The sequence below is a fragment of the Xyrauchen texanus genome, chromosome 41 (genome assembly GCF_025860055.1).
Source record: "Xyrauchen texanus isolate HMW12.3.18 chromosome 41, RBS_HiC_50CHRs, whole genome shotgun sequence".
NCBI classification, from domain to species: domain Eukaryota; kingdom Metazoa; phylum Chordata; class Actinopteri; order Cypriniformes; family Catostomidae; genus Xyrauchen; species Xyrauchen texanus.
Window position 1 is genome coordinate 20,126,849 of NC_068316.1, and position 19,363 is coordinate 20,146,211.

At 41.3% G+C, this 19,363-nt stretch overlaps 1 protein-coding gene across 5 annotated transcripts in view; it reads right to left on the reverse strand.

Moving 5' to 3' along the window:
• Positions 1-8,966: 8,966 nt before the first annotated feature.
• Positions 8,967-19,363, reverse strand: part of LOC127633992 (double-stranded RNA-binding protein Staufen homolog 2) — a 158,432-nt gene continuing 148,035 nt past the window's right edge. For all 5 annotated transcript variants that reach the window (XM_052113371.1, XM_052113369.1, XM_052113372.1 and 2 more), the window contains exon 15: positions 8,967-10,074. In XM_052113371.1, the coding sequence (XP_051969331.1) occupies positions 9,981-10,074 (94 nt within the window). In that variant the 3' untranslated portion in view covers positions 8,967-9,980. The remainder of the gene's footprint in view (positions 10,075-19,363) is intronic.

Consider the following 19,363-nt stretch of genomic DNA (forward strand, 5'->3'; position numbering starts at 1 on the left):
TGATATTTAGGGAAAAAAACATAGTGTGGAGGCAGCGGTTAGTTCCGCCTCACCCATCCGCTAATCTTGGGTACTGATTGGCCGAATTTTAAAGATATATTAGAGGGTATTTGTGCGGATGGGTCCTGCATAAAGAGGTGTGCGGTGTGCGATGCTTTGGCAGGGAGGCGGAGCCGGGACCGTCCTCGGCTGCTCGGAATGACGAGGAAAGGGCGAGGTGGCCGCCCCTCCTCTCAGGGAATTCCCTGAAGGGGACTTTCCTCTAGAGCAGTCGCGGGATCGAAACTCTTAAACATGCTCTTGACCAAGTGAGAGTGATTGATGGTCAACAGCTCCGGCCGGCGTCGCCATTGCATACCCATACTTTGCTATGATTAAAGATCGGTTATATAGAGTGACGCAGGACGCTCAAACAAAGGAGGAAGTGACACAATTATTGGTTCCACGAAGCCGCCGGAAATGGTTTTCCAGGCGGCTCACTACAATCCTATGGCCGGTCACCTAGGGGAATGGAAAACACTTCTCCGTCTAATAGCCCGTTTCTATTGGCGGGCATTGGCGGTGGCGTCCGCAGGTGGTGTCGCGGCGTGCCGTGAATGTCAGCTGGTAAACCCACCGCCACCCCAAAAGCGCCATTGCGCCCTCTACCATTAATCGAGGTCCCCTTCGAGAGAATTGGGATGGACCTCGTCGGGCCATTAGAACGGTCAGCACGCGGACATCGCTCGTGTTAGTCCTAGTGGATTACGCGACGCGATATCCGGAAGCAGTGCCTCTGAGCAACATCTCCGCACGTAGTGTTGCAGGGGCACTCTTCAAGATAATCTCCGGTGGGGATTCGAAAGAAATCCTCACCCGATCAAGGCACGACTTTTATGTCACGAACACTTCGCGAACTTTACGAGCTCTTGGGCATCAAATCGATTCAGCACTAGCGTTTACCACCCGCAGACAGATGGCCTAGTGGAACGATTTAATAAAACGCTCAAGAACATGATTCAGTAAATTGCATACACGAGGACGCTAGAAATTGGGATAAGTGGCTAGACCCCTGTTATTTGCAGTACGAGAGGTCCCACAAGCCTCCACCGGGTTCTCCCGTTTGAGCTGCTGTACGGGCGACGCCCGCGGGTCCTTGACGTCATCCGCGGCGTGGGAGGAGGGACCTTCTAATAGTAAAAATGAAATTCGGTTCGTTCTCGATCTTAGAGCAAAACTCCACACACTGGGGCGATTAACACAGGAGAATTTGCTCCAAGCTCAAGAACGCCAACGCCGGCTGTATGACAGGGGTGCTCGGCTACGGAATTTGCACCAGGAGATAAGGTACTCGTATTACTCCCAACATCGAGCTCTAAATTACTCGCCAAGTGGCAAGGACCCTTTGAGGTCACACGACGAGTTGGGGATCTCGATTATGAAGTTAAACGTACCGATAGAGGGGGCACACGTCAAATTTATCACCTCAACCTCCTGAAATTATGGAGGGAGGAGGCAGCCTCTGTGACGTTGGCCACTGTAGTTCCGGAGAGGGCGGAGCTCGGGCCGGAGGTAAACAAAAACTACAATCTTAACACTCCGGTTACTTGTGGAGACCAACTCTCACCGCGGCAACTCACAGAGGTTTCTGAATTACAAAAGGAATTTGTGGATGTGTTTTCCCCTCTACCGGGCCGTACAAATATCATACAGCACCACATCGAGACCGAACCGGGCGCGGTGGTGCGTTGCCGCCCCTATCGCTTACCCGAACATAAAAAGAAAATAGTACGGGAAGAATTAGATGCAATGCTTGATATGGGCGTAATAGAGGAATCCCACAGTGATTGGTCCAGCCCGGTTGTTCTTGTTCCCAAGAGTGATGGGTCTGTTCGATTCTGTGTGGATTACAGGAAAGTCAACGCGGTGTCTAAATTTGACACATACCCAATGCCCCGGGTTGATGAACTGCTCGATCGGTTAGGTACTGCTCGATTTTATTCGACCTTGGATTTAACAAAGGGTTATTGGCAGATCCCTTGACACCAATGTCCCGTGGAGAAAACAGCCTTCACTACGCCGTTTGGGTTACACCAATTTGTGACGCTTCCTTTCGGTTTGTTTGGGGCACCAGCCACGTTTCAGCGACTCATGGATCGGATCCTCAGACCGCGACACCGCGTACGCCGCTGCCTATTTAGATGATATTATCATTTATAGCAATGATTGGCAGCGGCATATGCAACATCTGAGGGCCGTCCTGAGATCGCTGCGGCGGGCGGGCTCACGGCAAACCCTAAGAAGTGCTGCGATTAGCGTGTGGAGGTACGGTATCTGGGGTTCCACTTGGGTCATGGCCAGGTGCGCCCCAAATTGATAAGACCACGGCGATTGCGACTTGCCCTAGACCTAAGACCAAAAAGGGGTGAGGCAGTTTCTGGGGCTGGCTGGCTATTATAGAAGGTTTGTGCCTAATTATTCGGACGTCACCAGCCCGCTGACTGACCTCACTAAAAAGGGGGCTCCAGATCCGGTCCAGTGGTCGGAGCAGTGCCAACAGGCGTTTATGCAGGTTAAAGCCGCACTTTGTGGGGGGCCGCTTCTTCATGCACCTGACTTCTCTCTCCCCTTTTTATTACAGACGGACGCTTCAGACAGAGGGCTGGGGGCCGTACTCTCGCAGGTGGTGGAGGGAGAGGAGCGCCCGGTGCTGTACATTAGCCGTAAGCTCTCCTTAAGGGAGACTAACTAAGGGCGGTCCTCACCCTCCGTTACTACCTGCTGGGGCGGGCCTTCACCCTCTGTTCGGATCACGCCCCACTGCAGTGGCTCCATCGCATGAAGGATACTAACGCCCGGATCACCCGTTGGTATCTAGCTCTCCAGCCCGTTAAATTCAAGGTGGTCCACAGACTGGGGGTGCAGATGGCTGTCGCCGACTTCCTCTCCAGAAATGGGGGGTGGTAGGCAGGCCGGATGACGCCCGGCCTGAGTCGGGCGGTGGGGGTATGTGGCAGCGGGGGCGTGGTCAAGCGCCCGTCCGGGAGAGAAAAGCGGTAAGGGCGCTTACACCTGAGCTAAATTATGTCTAAACACCTGTCTCTAATTTCAGTGAGTACGAGGAGAGCGGCATAAAAAGGCAGCGAGAGGGCCCCAGAGGGGAGAGAGATGACATGCGAACCCAGTGTTTGGCATTGTGTTGTATTGTGTTTGTAAAATAAGATTGTACGGAACAAAAAGGGAATTAAAACCTTACCTTGTGGTGAAGACCTGTTTCCTGTCCTCCTTCCTTGGGAAGTGTTACACTCTGTAGTCACTTTTAAGTTTTTATTATTTTCTCTACACTGTGTGCGGCCAACAGCTGAGACACTTCCTGAAATACTTTTTCATTTCGTTCATCGCTAACGAGAGGAACGTCTGCACCTCGTTTATTGACCACTGCTATCACTGTAGGTAACTTTAAAACTACCGGGTTGATGTCCCGTGTCACAAATCCAGTGAATAGAATAGAATCCTTTATTTTGGTCACACATTATACACACAGTTTTTTTGCATATATACAGTGAAATTTATTAGTTTTCACATATCCCAGCTAAGCTGGGGTCAGAGTGCAGGGTCAGCCATGATACGGCGCCCCTGGAGCAGATAGGGTTAAGGGCCTTGCTCAAGGGCCCAACAGTGGCATCTTGGTGGTGCTGGGGCTTGAACCCCCAACCTTCTGGTCAGTAACTCTGAGCCTCAACCACTGAGCCACCACAGTGACGATTCTCTCTGACCAATCAGTGATCTGCAGGATTTTGACGTCACATTTAATATCTGCTCGGCTCGCTTGGAACCTTGACACAGATGGTACTAAAAAAGTACCAGGTACTATCCACAGTGGAAACCCCCCCAAAAGTGAGCAGAGGCCAGTCGAGTGGAGTTGTACCATGCAGTGGAAAAGCCCCATATGTGTTCAACTTTTGGAGCTATTTGCATTAGAAAATGAAGAGTCGTAAAATGTAAAAGACCGATTGCAGAGCTAAGTATGATGACATCTCAATTCACAAATCATGAAGAATAACATGCAATATTATTTACATGTCTACAACAGCGTAGCCAATCAAATTCTGAATTTCAATCCGCAAACTATATTTACAGGGGTCATCCGCAGAGGTAAATTGGACCTGGCAGATCACATTCACACAGCTACATATGGCACGCTGCACTTTTTCATGATACAAGCATTTAATTGTTATACGTGTAATTCTGCTTATTATTTAGGTTTCAACTTGTTAATAATGTGTGTTAAAATGTGTAGTTGACATTTTCTAACAGTGACAGCTTGTATTATTACACATGCAAATTCATAACATTAAATTACAATGGTACTTCTTAAAGAAATTTCACCATAAATTTTTTTGTCTTAAATGTGACTAAAATAGTTGTATATAAATACAAATAAAACATACCGTTTCACATGTATTTGTATGAATAAATATTGTCACCCTTCCCCCATTAATGCTCAAAAAAATCTACTCACCTTAATAACACGATGGGTTATTATGGCACGAAAATATGGCAAGCTAGAGGTGTGTACAGAGATATTTTTGACTGTTGTCTCTTGGGAGTTTCATGAGCACAGAGGAACATCAGTAGGCCTACGTCCACAGCTTGAAGATAGGATCTAGTGGATTTCTGAATTAAGTAGCCTACTCTTGTTTTAAAATCTCCCCACTCTGCTTCCAGTAGTTGGTATCCACATTAAAATATTCGTTTTTTTGACAACTCTATATCCTTTAAATACACTTCGCTATCTAATTACACTTTGACATCAGTACTATAGACATTTATATAGCGGCTGCTAGAACAGAAGTTCTGAGACATAATTTCAAGATGGCAGTGCGCTAGTTTCTCTGGCACATAAGGTAATAACGGGAGAGAAGAAACACGCGGAGATCAGGAATAATAAGCTCTAGGGTATAATCATGTAGCGCTGGTCATGCTTTATTCCCGCTCCGCGTGTATACTTACACAAGCACTTAGCCAGGTGTCAGATAACTAGCACAAAGAAAGATCTCTGTCCAGACTGAATTGTCCTTTAGTCCGGATCCAGACCTAAGTCCACCTATTGAGCACCCCTGATATATGGATCAGCAAATTAATTTTTTATCAAGAAACATTTACCTTTTACTCCAAAATAATAATATAATCATACAGTCTCTCTTGTTCCCAAAACTGTGTAATTTAAGAGAGTTATAGCCTACGTATGTCCAAGATGTTTGAGTGTTTTAAAGGTGTTCTTGGTGGTTGCTAATTTATTGCTACGCAGTTGTTAGGGTTTTCTGGGAGGTTTCTTGCTGGTCCTAGTCAAAAGAGCCCATCTCTAGTAATGGCTGCATGACTTTTTTTTTGTTGTTGCATGTTTTAGCTTGTTAGTATGTTTTAACATGTTCAAATGTTTTTAGGGTGTTCTAGGTGGTTGCTAAGGCATTTGTATAAGGTTGCTATGGTGTTCTGTGTGGTCTCTTACTTTTCCAAGTCAAAGGAGCCCATAGGCTACCTAATTCTTTTGACATGGCTTGGATAGTTTTTGGCATGTTTCAACATGTTAGCGTGTTCAAATGTTTTATGGTGTTCTAGGTGGTTGCTAAAGCATTGCTATATGGTTGCTAGGGTGTTCTGAGTGGTCACTTACTTGTCCATGTCAAAAGAGCCCATCCACCAATTTATTTTAGTTTTTAGCATGTTCAAATGTTTTAGTGTTCTAAATGGTTGCTAAGGCATTGCTATGTGGTTGCAAGGGTGTTCTGGATGGTCTCTTACTGGTCCTAATCAAAAGAGCCCATCCCCAATTCTCTAGATATGGCTTGGGTGGTTTTTAGCATGTTTTAACAAGTTAGCATGTTTAAAGTATTTTAAATGTTTTTAGGGTGTTCTAGGTGGTTGCTTAGGCATTGCTAAATGGTTGCTAGGGTGTTCTGGGTGGTTTCTTACTGGTCCAAGTCAAAAGAGCCCATCCATAGTTCTCTAGACATGGCTTGAATGGTTTTTATCATGTTAGCATATTTTTATCATGTTAATTTTTATAGGTTGTTCTAGGTGGTAGGCTAGGGTGTTTTTACTGGTGCAAGTCAAAAGTGCCCATCCCCAATTCTCTAGATATGGCTTGGATAGTTTTAGCATGTTTTTAACATGTTCAAACATTTTTTAGGGTTTTCTTGATGGTTGCTAAGGCCTTGCTATATGGTTTCTAGGGTTCTCTTAGTGGTCTCTCACAGGTCCAAGTCAAAAGAGCCTATTCCCCAATTCTCTAGATATGGCTTGGATAGTTTTTAGCATATTCAAATGTTTTTAGGGTTTTCTTGATTGTTTCTAAGGCATTGAGATATGATTTTTAGGGTGTTCTGTGTGGTATCTTGGTGGTACTAGTCATAATAACCCATCTCCTAGTCTCTAGATATGGCTTGGGTGGTTTTTAACATGTTATAGCAAGTTAGCATGTTTTTGTGTGTATTCTATGTGGTTGCTAAAGCATTGCTATATGGTTGTTAGTGTGTTCTGGGTGGTTTCTTATTGGTCCAAGTCAAAAGAGCCCATCCTTAATTCTCTTGACATGGCTTGGGTGATTTTTAGCATGTTAACATGTTTTTAGCATGCTCAAATGTTTTTAGGGTGTTCTAGATGGTTGCCAAGGCATTGTTATGGTGTTCTGGGTGGTGTCTTGCTGTACTAGTCATAATAACCCATCTCCTAGTCCCTAGCTATGGCTTGAGTGGTTTTTAACATGTTATAGCAAGTTAGCATGTTTAAAGCATTTTAAATGTTTTTTTTAGGGTGTTCTAGATAGTTGCTAAGGCATTGCTATATGGTTGTTAATGTTACAATCCCTTCTTTAGATTGTAGCTTTCTGTTTTTGTTGTTTTCTCTGCAGATTGGTAGTGGCAGATTTAAGAAGTTGATGAGCCCCCATTGATTAGTTCTGACAGGATTCTCCTGTGCTGAGGGTTCCATTGGCTTTAAAACCGACTCTCTCCCAGTCTTCAAGGGCCTCTGTTATTACTTTTTTCTCCCCTTCTCGCCCAATTCCCAATGCACTCTAAGTCCTCGTGGTGGTGTAGTGACTCGCCTCAATCCGGGCGGCGGAAGACAAATCTCATTTGCCTCTGAGACAGTCAATCCACACATCTTATCACGTGGCTTGTTGAGCGAGTTACCGCAGAGACCTAGTGCATGTGTCGCCAATGCACTCTAAGTCCTCGTGGTGGTGTAGTGACTCGCCTCAATCCGGGTGGCGGAAGACAAATCTCATTTGCCTCTGAGACAGTCAATCCACACATCTTATCACGTGGCTTGTTGAGCGAGTTACCGCAGAGACCTAGTGCATGTGGAGGCTCACGGTATTCTCCACGGCATCCACGCACAACTCACCACGCACCCCACCAAGAACCACATTATAGTGACCATGAGGAGGTTAACCCAACGTGACTCTACCATCCCTAACAACCGAGCCAATTGATTGCTTAGGAAGCCTGTCTGGAGTCACTCAGCACGCCCTAAATTCGAACTTGCGACTCCAGGTGTGGTAGTCAGTGTCTTTACTTGCTGAGCTACGCAGGCCCCTACTTTTTTCTTTTTAATAATTTATACTTTGAGCAAGATATCCAACGTGTAGTCTCCATTATTGTTGTGGCTTACAAGCTGGCCGTGACACTAGGGTGATCTGGGTGGTTTCTTGGCCTAAGTCAAAATATCCCATTTCTAATTCTCAAAACAAGGCTTGGGTGGTTTTTAACATGTACGAGTGGAAACAAATTACCCCAAAATGATTCCTCTATTAAGGCATACTTATACATATTAACGTATGAAATAGAAGTTGATATTGATTTAATTTATGAATAAGAGGTAATCATTTCTCAATCTAGTTATTCATAACGAAAATGTATATTAATTATTTGTATTGAAGTATTTGATAAAATGATTACACTTAATTTTATTTAGTTATAAAACCAGAGTGCAAATATTGCCCCTTAATGTAACAGACCCGCCCACAGTCTCTAGAGATGGCAAGGGTCCCTCAAGTCTTTTTTTTTTTCCAATCAATAATAGAAAAATTATTGCACACATCTCAACAAGCCACATGAGGTATCATTCATGCCCACAGCACAAATTATTCTTAAAGTTTGGAGTGATGCACCAAAGTTTAATATTTAGGTTTTAGGATTTGAACAAACCTCTAACATCCAGATATGAACAATAGTAATAGTGATGGTTGCCTTGGCATACAGCACTAATAACAAATTAGTTATTAGTTGTTGTAAATTCTGTTACATCGGAATCGTTATTCCACCTATTGAAGAATATAATAAGCTTGAACTTACAGTATATGGTGGTGATGTAAAGAAGAAATCTTCCTCTTACAGTGAATAAAGGACAGTTTACATGAAGATATTAGATAATCTTATAGGAGATCTATTTTAAGACTGCTGTCGCAACGACTGAGAGACTCATGGTTGATGGTTCACATGTTCCTGAGCCTTGAAGTCCCTTTAGCTATGACACAGCACTACGCCATATGCTTGAGCAAATCGCCTGCGGTTTTTAATTCACACCTATATGCTGCCAGCAAAATACGAAACCTGTTGTGCAGCTAAGAACGCATAATTCCGAACTGAGGAGGATGCAAACGTTCCCTATTTTATTTAAATAAAAACCTTACAGGGGTCCAAAAACCTAAGACCACATTGAATGTCTAGATTTGTTTTTCTCTTCATTTTTACCTGGAAAATTTTGGAAAGTTTTATGATTTTGAAATTATATATAAAAGGAGGATATCCCAAAATACATAGAATTTCTGAAATGTATGTTACGTTCAATTTTTCATTCATTTTGAAATGCTGGTAATAAAATGTTCAATTAAAAAAAAAATGTATATATAAAATGAGAAAAATGCAAACTCACTGCATATAAATTCACTCATCGGAAGAAAAGACAACACACACCACTGGTTTCAACATGAACTGATGTGATTTTACTGCATTTTAAGAACAGACATGTCTGTTGTTACATTGTAGATCTTCAGGGAGAGAAAAATGCTCTTCCAGAGAGTTACATTTGGCATGTCAAGAATTGTTCTTTCTATGACTCAATCGTTTTGAAAAGAGAGCCTGTCAATTCATTACAGCCTCTATTTCCAAGGAATGCAGTCCATAAAAGCACTCAGTTGATGTATCAAGTCAATACAACACACAACATGGGTGTAGATGTGCTGGACATAATTGAGGGGAGAAGAAAACAATCATCAGAGTGAAATTTGCTATTCTTAAGGAACGTTATGATGTTTGATGTTTACCCCTAGCATCAGTTTTATCTATTTACACTCTTAGTATGTTTTACTTTTCCTCTGCGTATGATAAGCTACAAGTCATATACATCCACGTAGATAGATGAATGCTTTATGTCAGCGTATACAGTAAGCTGGGTGACTATATATGAAGACAACAACTACGACTTCACAGCACTGGCATTGGTTAATCCTTAAATACTCAAGCATTGTTATTCATAGATTAAAGAGGAAAATAATATAACCCCCCAAATAAGATACACAACTTTGTTTGCCCCCAATAATGCTTTTTTCTATTAATGGCATCATATAAGCCTTTTTTAAACCATATCACTTGGAGACAAGGTGAAAATAATATTCAAACATCTATCAAATGGGGAAATTCTACATAGTCACTGAAGTTCCCTTGTTTTTCAAACAGTACCATGCACTACATTTTTATTATATATATTTTTTTAAATATTAGCTTGCTTGCTTGCTCTTTTTAAGTAACTCTAGAGTAAATAAATGTTGTGTTTAAATAGTGTTGTCTTCACATAGACTCAAAAGAATGCTTTTTTTTTTTGTCATTTATATTTCATGGGACACATCCACCATATTGCATGTTGACACATGTAGAAGGATGCAACGGCGGTCGTAGGGGCTCTCAGGGGGAGGGTCTTAAGGGTGGGGTCAGTTCCTAGACGACGGCCTTTGTATCCTTGCAGTCCTGAGCAGTGGTGCCTGAGTTAGTCGGTTTACTGTCGGTCCTCTCGCCCAGACGTTTCGCTTGTCTATAAGACAAACAGGTGGAAGTAAAGGTTAAGCAAGATCAGTCTTCAGCATTGCTTAAAAAAGTAATATTGTTGAAACTGACCTATCATATAAAATCAGACAAAATATATAATAATAAAATCAACTGATCTCAGATTTTATCTCCTGTTTTAAAGGTGCACTAAGTGGGCTTCATTCACTAACCATGTACATGCACATATTAAGGTGTGAAACTTGCGCACAAACGTTTACACACAGAATAAGTTTGCACTTCAATTTACTCTAAATTAAAGATCAAACTGTAAATAGCACTACTTTATTTAGAATACTCTGGATTCCTGACATTAGAACAGAGGAAAAAAAGTAATTTCTGTGCGTATGCATCTGTTGTGAATTTCGCTGACATTTTGTGCAGTGAATTTTTGTGTGCAAATAAATATGCAAATTTTACAAATTTATTAGTGAATGAGCCAGTTATTTTTTGGTTATGTTTTTGTCTGATATGGTCATCTTGGACTTGGGAACCAAGAACAATTTGCATTCATGGAAATGTAACCATTTCTGTTCCATACAACCTGTTTATGTTTATGATAGCTTCATCCGTCAGCAGTGAGGGATTGACATGTGATAAATGTGACAAATTATTCAGGCTGATGGAGAAGATAAAAGTGTTCGTATCCGAATGCTAATAGAGATCAGGGAAAAAGGGATGCCTGTAGATATTGTTTTGGTAAGTACAGCGAACAACTCCTGACCCCAGCCACCATAGACCTCACAGAAAAAGGATATAAGTTAAATTCTTTTGAACTGATGCTTAATGTGATGTCGTCAGATGTACATAAAAAAAATCTATCGTCTTTTGTTCTTGATACAGTATATAGACCACCAGGGCCATATTCTGATTTCCTTCAAGAATTTGCTGATTTTCTATCAGTTCTAGTAGCTACTGTGGATAGAGCTTTAATCGTTGGTCAATTCAAGATCACAAAAATTATACACTGGGATTAGCATTTATCAATATTCTCAACTCTGTTGGGGTCAGACAAAATGTGACAGGATAACTCTTCAGCATAATCATACAGTGATTTAATTCTGTCATCTGGAATTGAGATTGACAATATAGCAATTCTGCCGCAGAGTGATGGCATCTCAAATCATTACCTTATCTTTTGTATGCTGCGTTTAGCAAATGTCACTCAATCTACACAGCATTATCGATCGGATAGAACTATTCTTTCAACCACTAAAGACTGCTTCACTAATAGCCTTTCAAATCCGTCTCAAATACTCAGTAACTCAAAAATTTAGAAGAACGATGTAATCACAGAAAATATAGATAGTCTTCTCTAGCACTCTTGATAGTGTCGCCCCCTTCTATTAAAGAAAATGAAAGAGAAATGCCCCGCACCATGGTACAATGATCACACTCAAGTTCGCAAGAGAGCAGCTCAAAAAATGGGGCACAAGTGGAAGAGTACAAAATTAGAGGTCTTTCGTGGTGCATGTTAGTGTCTCTAGCTACAGAAAGGCTCTAAAAGCTGCCAGGTGTGCATATTTTAGCAAACTCATAAAAAAACCCTAATAACCCTAGGTGTTTATTCAGTACTGTGGATAAATTAGCAAGGAATAAAGCTTTAACTGAACCAGATATTCCATCGCAGCACACATGTAATGATTTTATGAATTTCTTTACTGATAATATTGAAATCATCAGAAACAAAATTGGAATTCAGTATAAGAATCAGAACCAGATAAGCTTTATTGTCAAGTATGCTTACATAAACAAGGAATTTGTCTTGGTTACAGAAGCTTCCAGTGCACAAACAATACAACAAGACAGAGATAATAAAACAATTTAATAAAAATAAATAGCAAATAGAAAGAAATAAGTCTATATAGAAATACACAATAAGACAAAAATATGTACATATACACGCATGTACAAATACAAATCTGTTATATACAGATACAAGGGAATGTATGGAAGAAGAGGCAGGATAAATATAGAATAAGCTGTGTATTGCACATAATTATTTCTCAATGGGATAGTTTTAACTGTTCATGAGGTGGATGGACTGAGGGAAAAACGACTGTTCTGGTACTCAGTGCACTGTAGCGCCGGCCAGAAGGCAACAGTTCAAAAAGTTAGTGGGCTGGGTGTGTGGAGTCACAGTGACATTTCCAGCCCTTTTCCTCACTCTGGAAGTGTACAGTTCTTGAAGAGAGGGCAGGGGGCAACAAATAATCTGCTCAGCAGTCTGAACTGTCCTTTGTAGTTTTCTGATATCCGATTTCATAGATGAACCAAACCAGACAGTTATTGAAGTGCAAAGGACAGACTCAATGACTGCTGAGTAGAACTGTATCAGCAGTGCCTGTGGCAGGTTGAAATTCCTCAACTGGCAAAGAAAGTACAACCTCTGCTGGGCCTTTTTCATAATAGAGTCAATGTGGGTCTCCCACTTCAGGTCCTGTGTTTTGATAGTGCCCAGGAACCTGAATGACTCAATTGTTGGGGTGTTCCACCTAAAGTCCACTATCATCTCCACTGTTTTGAGCGTGTTCAGCTCCAGGTTGTTTTGACTGCGCCAGTGAGCCAGCTGTTCAGCCTCTCTTCTGTATGTAGACTCATCATCATCTTGAACGAGGCAGATGACAGTAGTGTAGTCTGCAAATTTCAGGAGCTTGACAGAGGGGTCCTTGGCGGTGCAGTTGTTGGCATACAGGGTAGTAGAGTAGTAGGGAGAGGACACATCTTTGGGAGGGACCAGTGCTGATCATACAGGAGCTGGAAGTGAATTCCCCCAGTCTCACTATCTGCTGCCTGTCCGTCAGAAAGCTGGTGATCTACTGAGAGACAGATGTGGGAGCAGAGAGTTGGTGTAATTTAGTCTGGAGAATAGCTGGGATGATGGCGTTGAAAGCCGAACTGAAGTCCACAACAAGGATCCTTGCATATGTCCCTGGTCTGTTCAGATGTTGCAGGATATGATGCAATCCCATGTAGACTGCATCATCTACAGACCTGTTTGCTCGATAAGCAAATTGAAGGGGATCTAGAGAGGGTCCAGTGATGTCCTTCAGGTGTGCCAACACCAGTCTCTTAAATGACATCATGACCACAGACTTCAGAGCGACCGGTATGTAGTCATTAAGACCTGTTATTTTGGGTTTCTTTGGGACTAAGGATTTTAGACAAATCTACAGTAAAAAACATTCAAATCGTCAGCCAGGTTTTGATTTTCAGTCCTCTCCTCTCTGATGCAGGGTCGTTAGCTGAAAACTCGTTTTTCAGCTTTCAGAATAGCTTCTTTTAGCTTGTCTAATCCCCTTTTGTCAGTGTCTTCCTGGCCTGATTGTACAAGATTTTTCCCCCACTTCTGTAAGCATCCTCTTTGGCCTGTGTTTTGCTATAAACCATGGTTTGACATTGTTCTGTGTTAAATAAATCCTAGTAGGAATGCACATATCCTCACAGAAACATATGATGTCATAGTATCTGTGAGCTCATCCAGATTGGTGTCTGCAGCTTCAAAAACACTCCAATCAGTGCAGTCAAAGCAGGCTTGAAGTTCCAGCTCTGCTTCATTTGTCTTTTCTCATCTTTACTATGGGTTTAGCTGATTTAAGTTTCTGCCTGTAGGTTGTATAAGATCAACCAAACAGTGATCAGAGAGTCCCAAAACAGCTCTAGAGACAGAGCGATATGCATCCTTTAATGTTGTGTAGCAGTGGTACGATATATTTCTGTCTCTGGTGGGGCATGTAATGTGATGTCTTGTATTGTATTTTGATGGTTCACAGCTGAGGTTGGCTTTGTTAAAATCGCTGAGAATAATAATGAGTCCAGGTGTTGTTGCTCCATGTCTGTGATCTGATCAGCCAGCTGTTGCAGCACTACATTCACACACGCATGTGGAGGAATATAAACACGCACCAGAATAAATGAGGAAAATTCTTGCAGTGAATATAACGGCTTACTTTTGATAAAGATGCTTCCTAATTAGGACAGCACATCTTATTTAATGTTGTTACATCTGTACACCAACTTTCATTAATATAAAAGCATGTTCCACTGCCAGAGACTGTTGAGGACAGTAGGCTCTAAATACAGAAAGAATTGCATTTCTTATTTCCAAAAATCTACCTGAAAAGTACTAAAAGAAACATGCATGGAATCATTAAGGAACCGGAAACCTTAAAGGAATCAGAATTAGAACCGGAATCGTTGAATTCATTACGATTCCAATCCCTACATTGACACCTGGAAGAGTGGATGCTACATCATTCAAATGGAATAGTTTTTGGTTACTAAAGCCATTGTAGAAAAGCACAATTTAGTCAGCCATGATTAATTTATACAGTAAGTGAAATGGTCAGATAATACAGGGATTATAGAGATACAAAATTTGGTCATGAGATCTTAGCATAGCAGCCCCAATGGGGCAGCACAGCTCTATTGAAAACAACTGTTATCAGAAAACTGATATGACTGTATTCTCATGTAATCTCATGCATTTATTTCTTTAAAAGTAAAAAGGTATTTAGTGAGGTAAAAACAACTGAGTGCACCTTTAAGGGTTAAAGTAATTTTGTGTTCCAATCATTATCTATAATACCATATTTTAAATGCAGAAAAGACCAATGTAGAGAGGTACAGAGTATATAATCTTAATATTTCCCTCCCTTCAGCCCCATACACTGTGACCTAGATGGGCTGTTGAAATGGGCAGCTTTTCCTCTTTGTTCTGTGCTAGCTCATGACTGCACTGAAGAACCAAAGCCACTGTAAATAAACATTTCTTTAACCTTTTCCTATGCCACACCTACTATGAAAATATTCTTGAATGGTTTAGTGTGATTTCCGTTCTGGTGTGTCTATCATTACCATTCTCGATTTCACTCTTCATCGCCCTGTTCATCACACATATGACAGCGATTCTCTTTTCCCACAGCAACCCCTCTGATAACAGCTGGATAAAGATCATGCAAAGCGCTCTGTTGTAGCAACAAATGTAGTGGAGTGGTATATGGAAATGACAAATAAAAGTTGGTTTCCACTGGGGAGGACATATTGGAGAAATGGCCAATACCACTGAAGGAAAATTCACAACACACCTATAGTGTGAAAGTGATAAGCTCGGCCAGTGTACGGTACACGTGCGTATGAGTATAATCCTGTTCAGCATTACGTGAAACGAGTGGGCAGGTTTCAGACGTTGACATTTAAAGGACAAATGCTGTCTGTCTCCAGCTCAAAATCTATCTGATATCCATCTGCCACTGATGTTTACTACATTGAGTGGATGTAATAATTAAATACTAAATTAAATGGATTGACAAACCTGTTTTTTTCCCCCAGTGTTGACGTGTTTCATATGGAAACAGAATCGAAGGGCTTGTCCCTTTTTTAAATAGTCAAAAGCCTTTTGTTTGCATCTTACTGTTGCATTTGGTATTTTTTGTATTAGGGGGAAGGGATATTCTAATTCTAGAATGCATTTCATTGGACAAAAATTTGGCTACCCCACTGAACGCAAGAGTCATCATCAACATTTTTTGGTTTCTCACACGGCAAAATTAAAATGTCTATGTTTGTTTTTTATTTTGGTAATATTGTTTAAGCACAAAGGTGCTGTGTTTTAACCATCCTGGAATTTTCAACAGACTTAGCTGTTATTAGTCACGCACACTCTCTACAAAACATTTCACTCCAAAGACACACGCACACGGCTACCACCGGACCTACCAACAGTGTAGGGGAAAAGTAAAAAAACTTAAAAGTGACTACAGAACCATCAAGGAAAAGTGGAAGTGGTTCGACCAAATGGACGCTATCTAGACTGGCGAGCAATGGGAGGGAGAGTGCCTTGGATGATGGTATGTTTACTCTATACTCTGCTTGAAAGCTTCACTTTTTTTAGTTGACCAACTAGTGGAAAGCTTGCTTCTAAAACATCCAGGCCAATTTAACTGTTACACTTGTGTAAAATCACCATGTAACAACTGCTTTATGCAGCAAAATGAGCTAGTAGCTAACAGCTAGCGGTCTAGTTATTGTTTTGGCCAGTTTGTGTCGTATTTAAGATGATGTCACAGCAGTAGAGGTGGCGCAACTATGACGATCAGCCTATAATCCCACCCACGTGGTGGAACTAAACTGCAGTGGAAATGCAAGCTCAGAAAAATAAAGCGAGTAGAGTTGAGCCGAGTCAAACCGTAACGTGCAGTGGAAAATTGCCATTAGATGAGCATGTATGGGCTGCCGCCCTGAGAATGTGCACATTGATTGACAGGCAGAACGTCTTCTGATTGGCTAAACCAGGGGTTCCCAACCTTTTTTGTGCCAGGGACCAGCATATTCATAAAAAAAATTCCAAGGCCCAGTTGTCAATTTTAATGCCTCAATTTTAAGATGGATCGTTTGGATAAGTGAACATTTCACTGTGTAAAAGAGTAACAGCCTATAATTTATTTGCATATAATGAACTAGGTGGCAACAAAGGCTACTTGTATACCAATCTTTTTAAACTTTCAGACCGGTTCACAAAATGTTTCCCTTTTCTCCCATACAATTAGGTCTACTTCAAAAGCAACTCACACAGCACTCACTCACTAGCAGGTGGCAGTAATGGCAAATTGTATGAAAATACCAGTCCATTTCACCTGTCAAATCTCTCCAGAACCACTAAAGACAATCACTTCAACAGCAAATTAGTGTTTTCACTCACCAACAGGTGACAACAAAGGCTAATTGTAGCTTTGATGTGGTTGATGACACGTATAGCATTATTAAGGACCGTGTGGAGCTCTGGAGACATCTTCTTGCTTGCCAGCATCTCTCGGTGAATCATGCAGTGAGTTGCCTCGCATTCTGGCGCAACTTCTTTCACCCTGGCAGTGAACCCCGACAACCGGGCCGGTCATCGCGGCAGCACCGTCAGTGCAGGCACAAACACAAAACTTCCATTCCAGTCTGCCTGCAACGTATTCGTTCAATACTTTGAATATTTTGGAGCCGGTGGTTGTGCTTGGAAGTGAAAGACAACAGAGTAAATCTTCCTGCACCTCATCTTGATGCACGTACCGCACATAAAGCCTTTCCTTTTATCAGAACTGTTCGCAATGAAATTAGCCATTGAAGTTTGCTGAGGCCCGCTCATCTCTCCACATACTTCTCTGTCACTTCAGGTGCACCGCGCTTTTTTTGCAGTCCGTTAAGATATGACGCGTTGCTAAGCAATCGCAAGGCCCTCAAAGAAACACATTTTAATCTATTTATTTATTTTAAACTATTTATTGTTTATGTTTTGGATTAAATAACATGACATGTTAAAAAGCATTTAAAAAAGACAATTATTATTATTATAAAAAAAAAAAATTATTATTCTGGGAATATTTCAAGGCCCGGTACTAACGGGTCCACGGACCGGCACCGGTCCGGGGACCGGGGGTTGGGAATCACTGGGCTAAACAAAGGAGCTGATCGTGGCCCATTGACACCTTTTTGTTGCGGTTTACAAAGCCTAGGGCTGGTACAGATACAGGTGTGATCATGGGATGGGATGTTTTCTGCATGTTGTTTAAAGGGGTCATGACATGGGTTTTTTTTATTGTATTATTATGTTCCCTTAGGTGCAATTATAGTATTAATATATTTTTTTTTTAAGAAAAACTTTTAAAATCTAGTGATTTATGACCTTTTCCCACCCTGTTTCTCATCCTCTGATTCAAACAGTCTGTTTTGGGGGCGTTTTCCATTTAAGACTTCAGTGTTAACGCCCACTGTTATGATTGGCTAACGTCAGTGCCTATGTATCAATTATTGACGCCCCAGCCAGAACAATATGCAAGTAAACTAAGTAAAAACACTGTGATTATTCATAATGAATGAAATTGCGCTTTAAAAAGTAGTTTAAAGTTTAAAATAGATTACTTACAGTTTGCGTCGTCGTTGTTCCCAGAATAGTCGGCACGGACTTATCTTTGAGCAACAGTTTTCTGGCAAAGCCAGCATCATATTGAGATTTGTTCTCAAAACAGTCATCCTTAAAATGTACAGAACAAACGCTTAAGTTAACACTGCCGTGACTGGGACGTCCGCAAAAAATAAACTGCATCCATTTTTCCCTGACGTCTGGATCTTTCGGCAGCTTATTCAGAGGTTTTGTTTGACCACAGCCAGGAACAGCACATCTGTGTGGCATCGTAATTTTCCTGTGCACAAGTAGTCTCTGTCAGAGCTCGCTGTCCATCGACTGAACACTTGTGAGGCGCACGGCGATACGAAATGAGCGTAGTTGTCTTGCGCTTAAAGCGTAGTTATCTTGTGCTGGAGGCGGTCATATGCAAATGCTGGTACGTCACTTCTAACCGTCACGTCACTTCTAACCATGAATCCAGAACGAGCTGTATTTTGAGCTTGATTAAATAAATGATTCGTTTAGAATGGGGAGGACGTCTTAAAATATTAAACTTGCAGGACGTTTTAATGATACAAAGACCTCTTATATACCAAAAGATCAAGGCAAATTTGGTTTCTCATGTCATGACCCCTTTAATACAATATCACTTACAGCATTTTTAAGTGTGACCAGGGGCAAAGCAGCCAATATAACTAACAAATTATTTTTGATTACCAGTGATGTCAGTCGATTAAAATTTTAAACGCAATTAATTGCATAATATTTCATAGTTATTTGCAATACAAATTTTGCAGATTTGACTGATATTTCTGTATATTACATTTTTTGTATGATCTTTGTCTCTATTTGTTCTACTTTTCCTGTCACATTCATTTACTTCCATCATTGAAAAGAAAAGAAAACACTTTGTAACAATAATGTTATATTAACATTATCCAAACACAGCATTACACAGTATAAAGATAGAAATGCATTAAAACAGCACCAATTCAAGTAACATTAAACATTTCCCAAAGTCTAAGTGGGAGGTTGACTAACTGAAAGCACTAGTCCCCATTGGTTGTGAATGAACTGCAATTCACATTAAATATCAAACTCTCATCCTCCACATTATTAATGGGGTGGTAGAGAGTGGCTTTCCACTTTTCTATAGCAATCGTGGAGTCGCACACATGATTTGCATCAGGGCATCAACTCCATCATCCGGTGCCGTTTGAACTCACTACAGACGTCTTGTTCTGCTTTTAGCACTGGCAATGCTCACTTAATGACACTTGACTGAATTGGTGTTTTGGGGATAGGTAAGAATTGAAGTTTTTGTACTAATTAAATTGTGCCCTACAGAGGCTGCAAAGTACTTAATTTCAGTCACAAGTCCCATCTG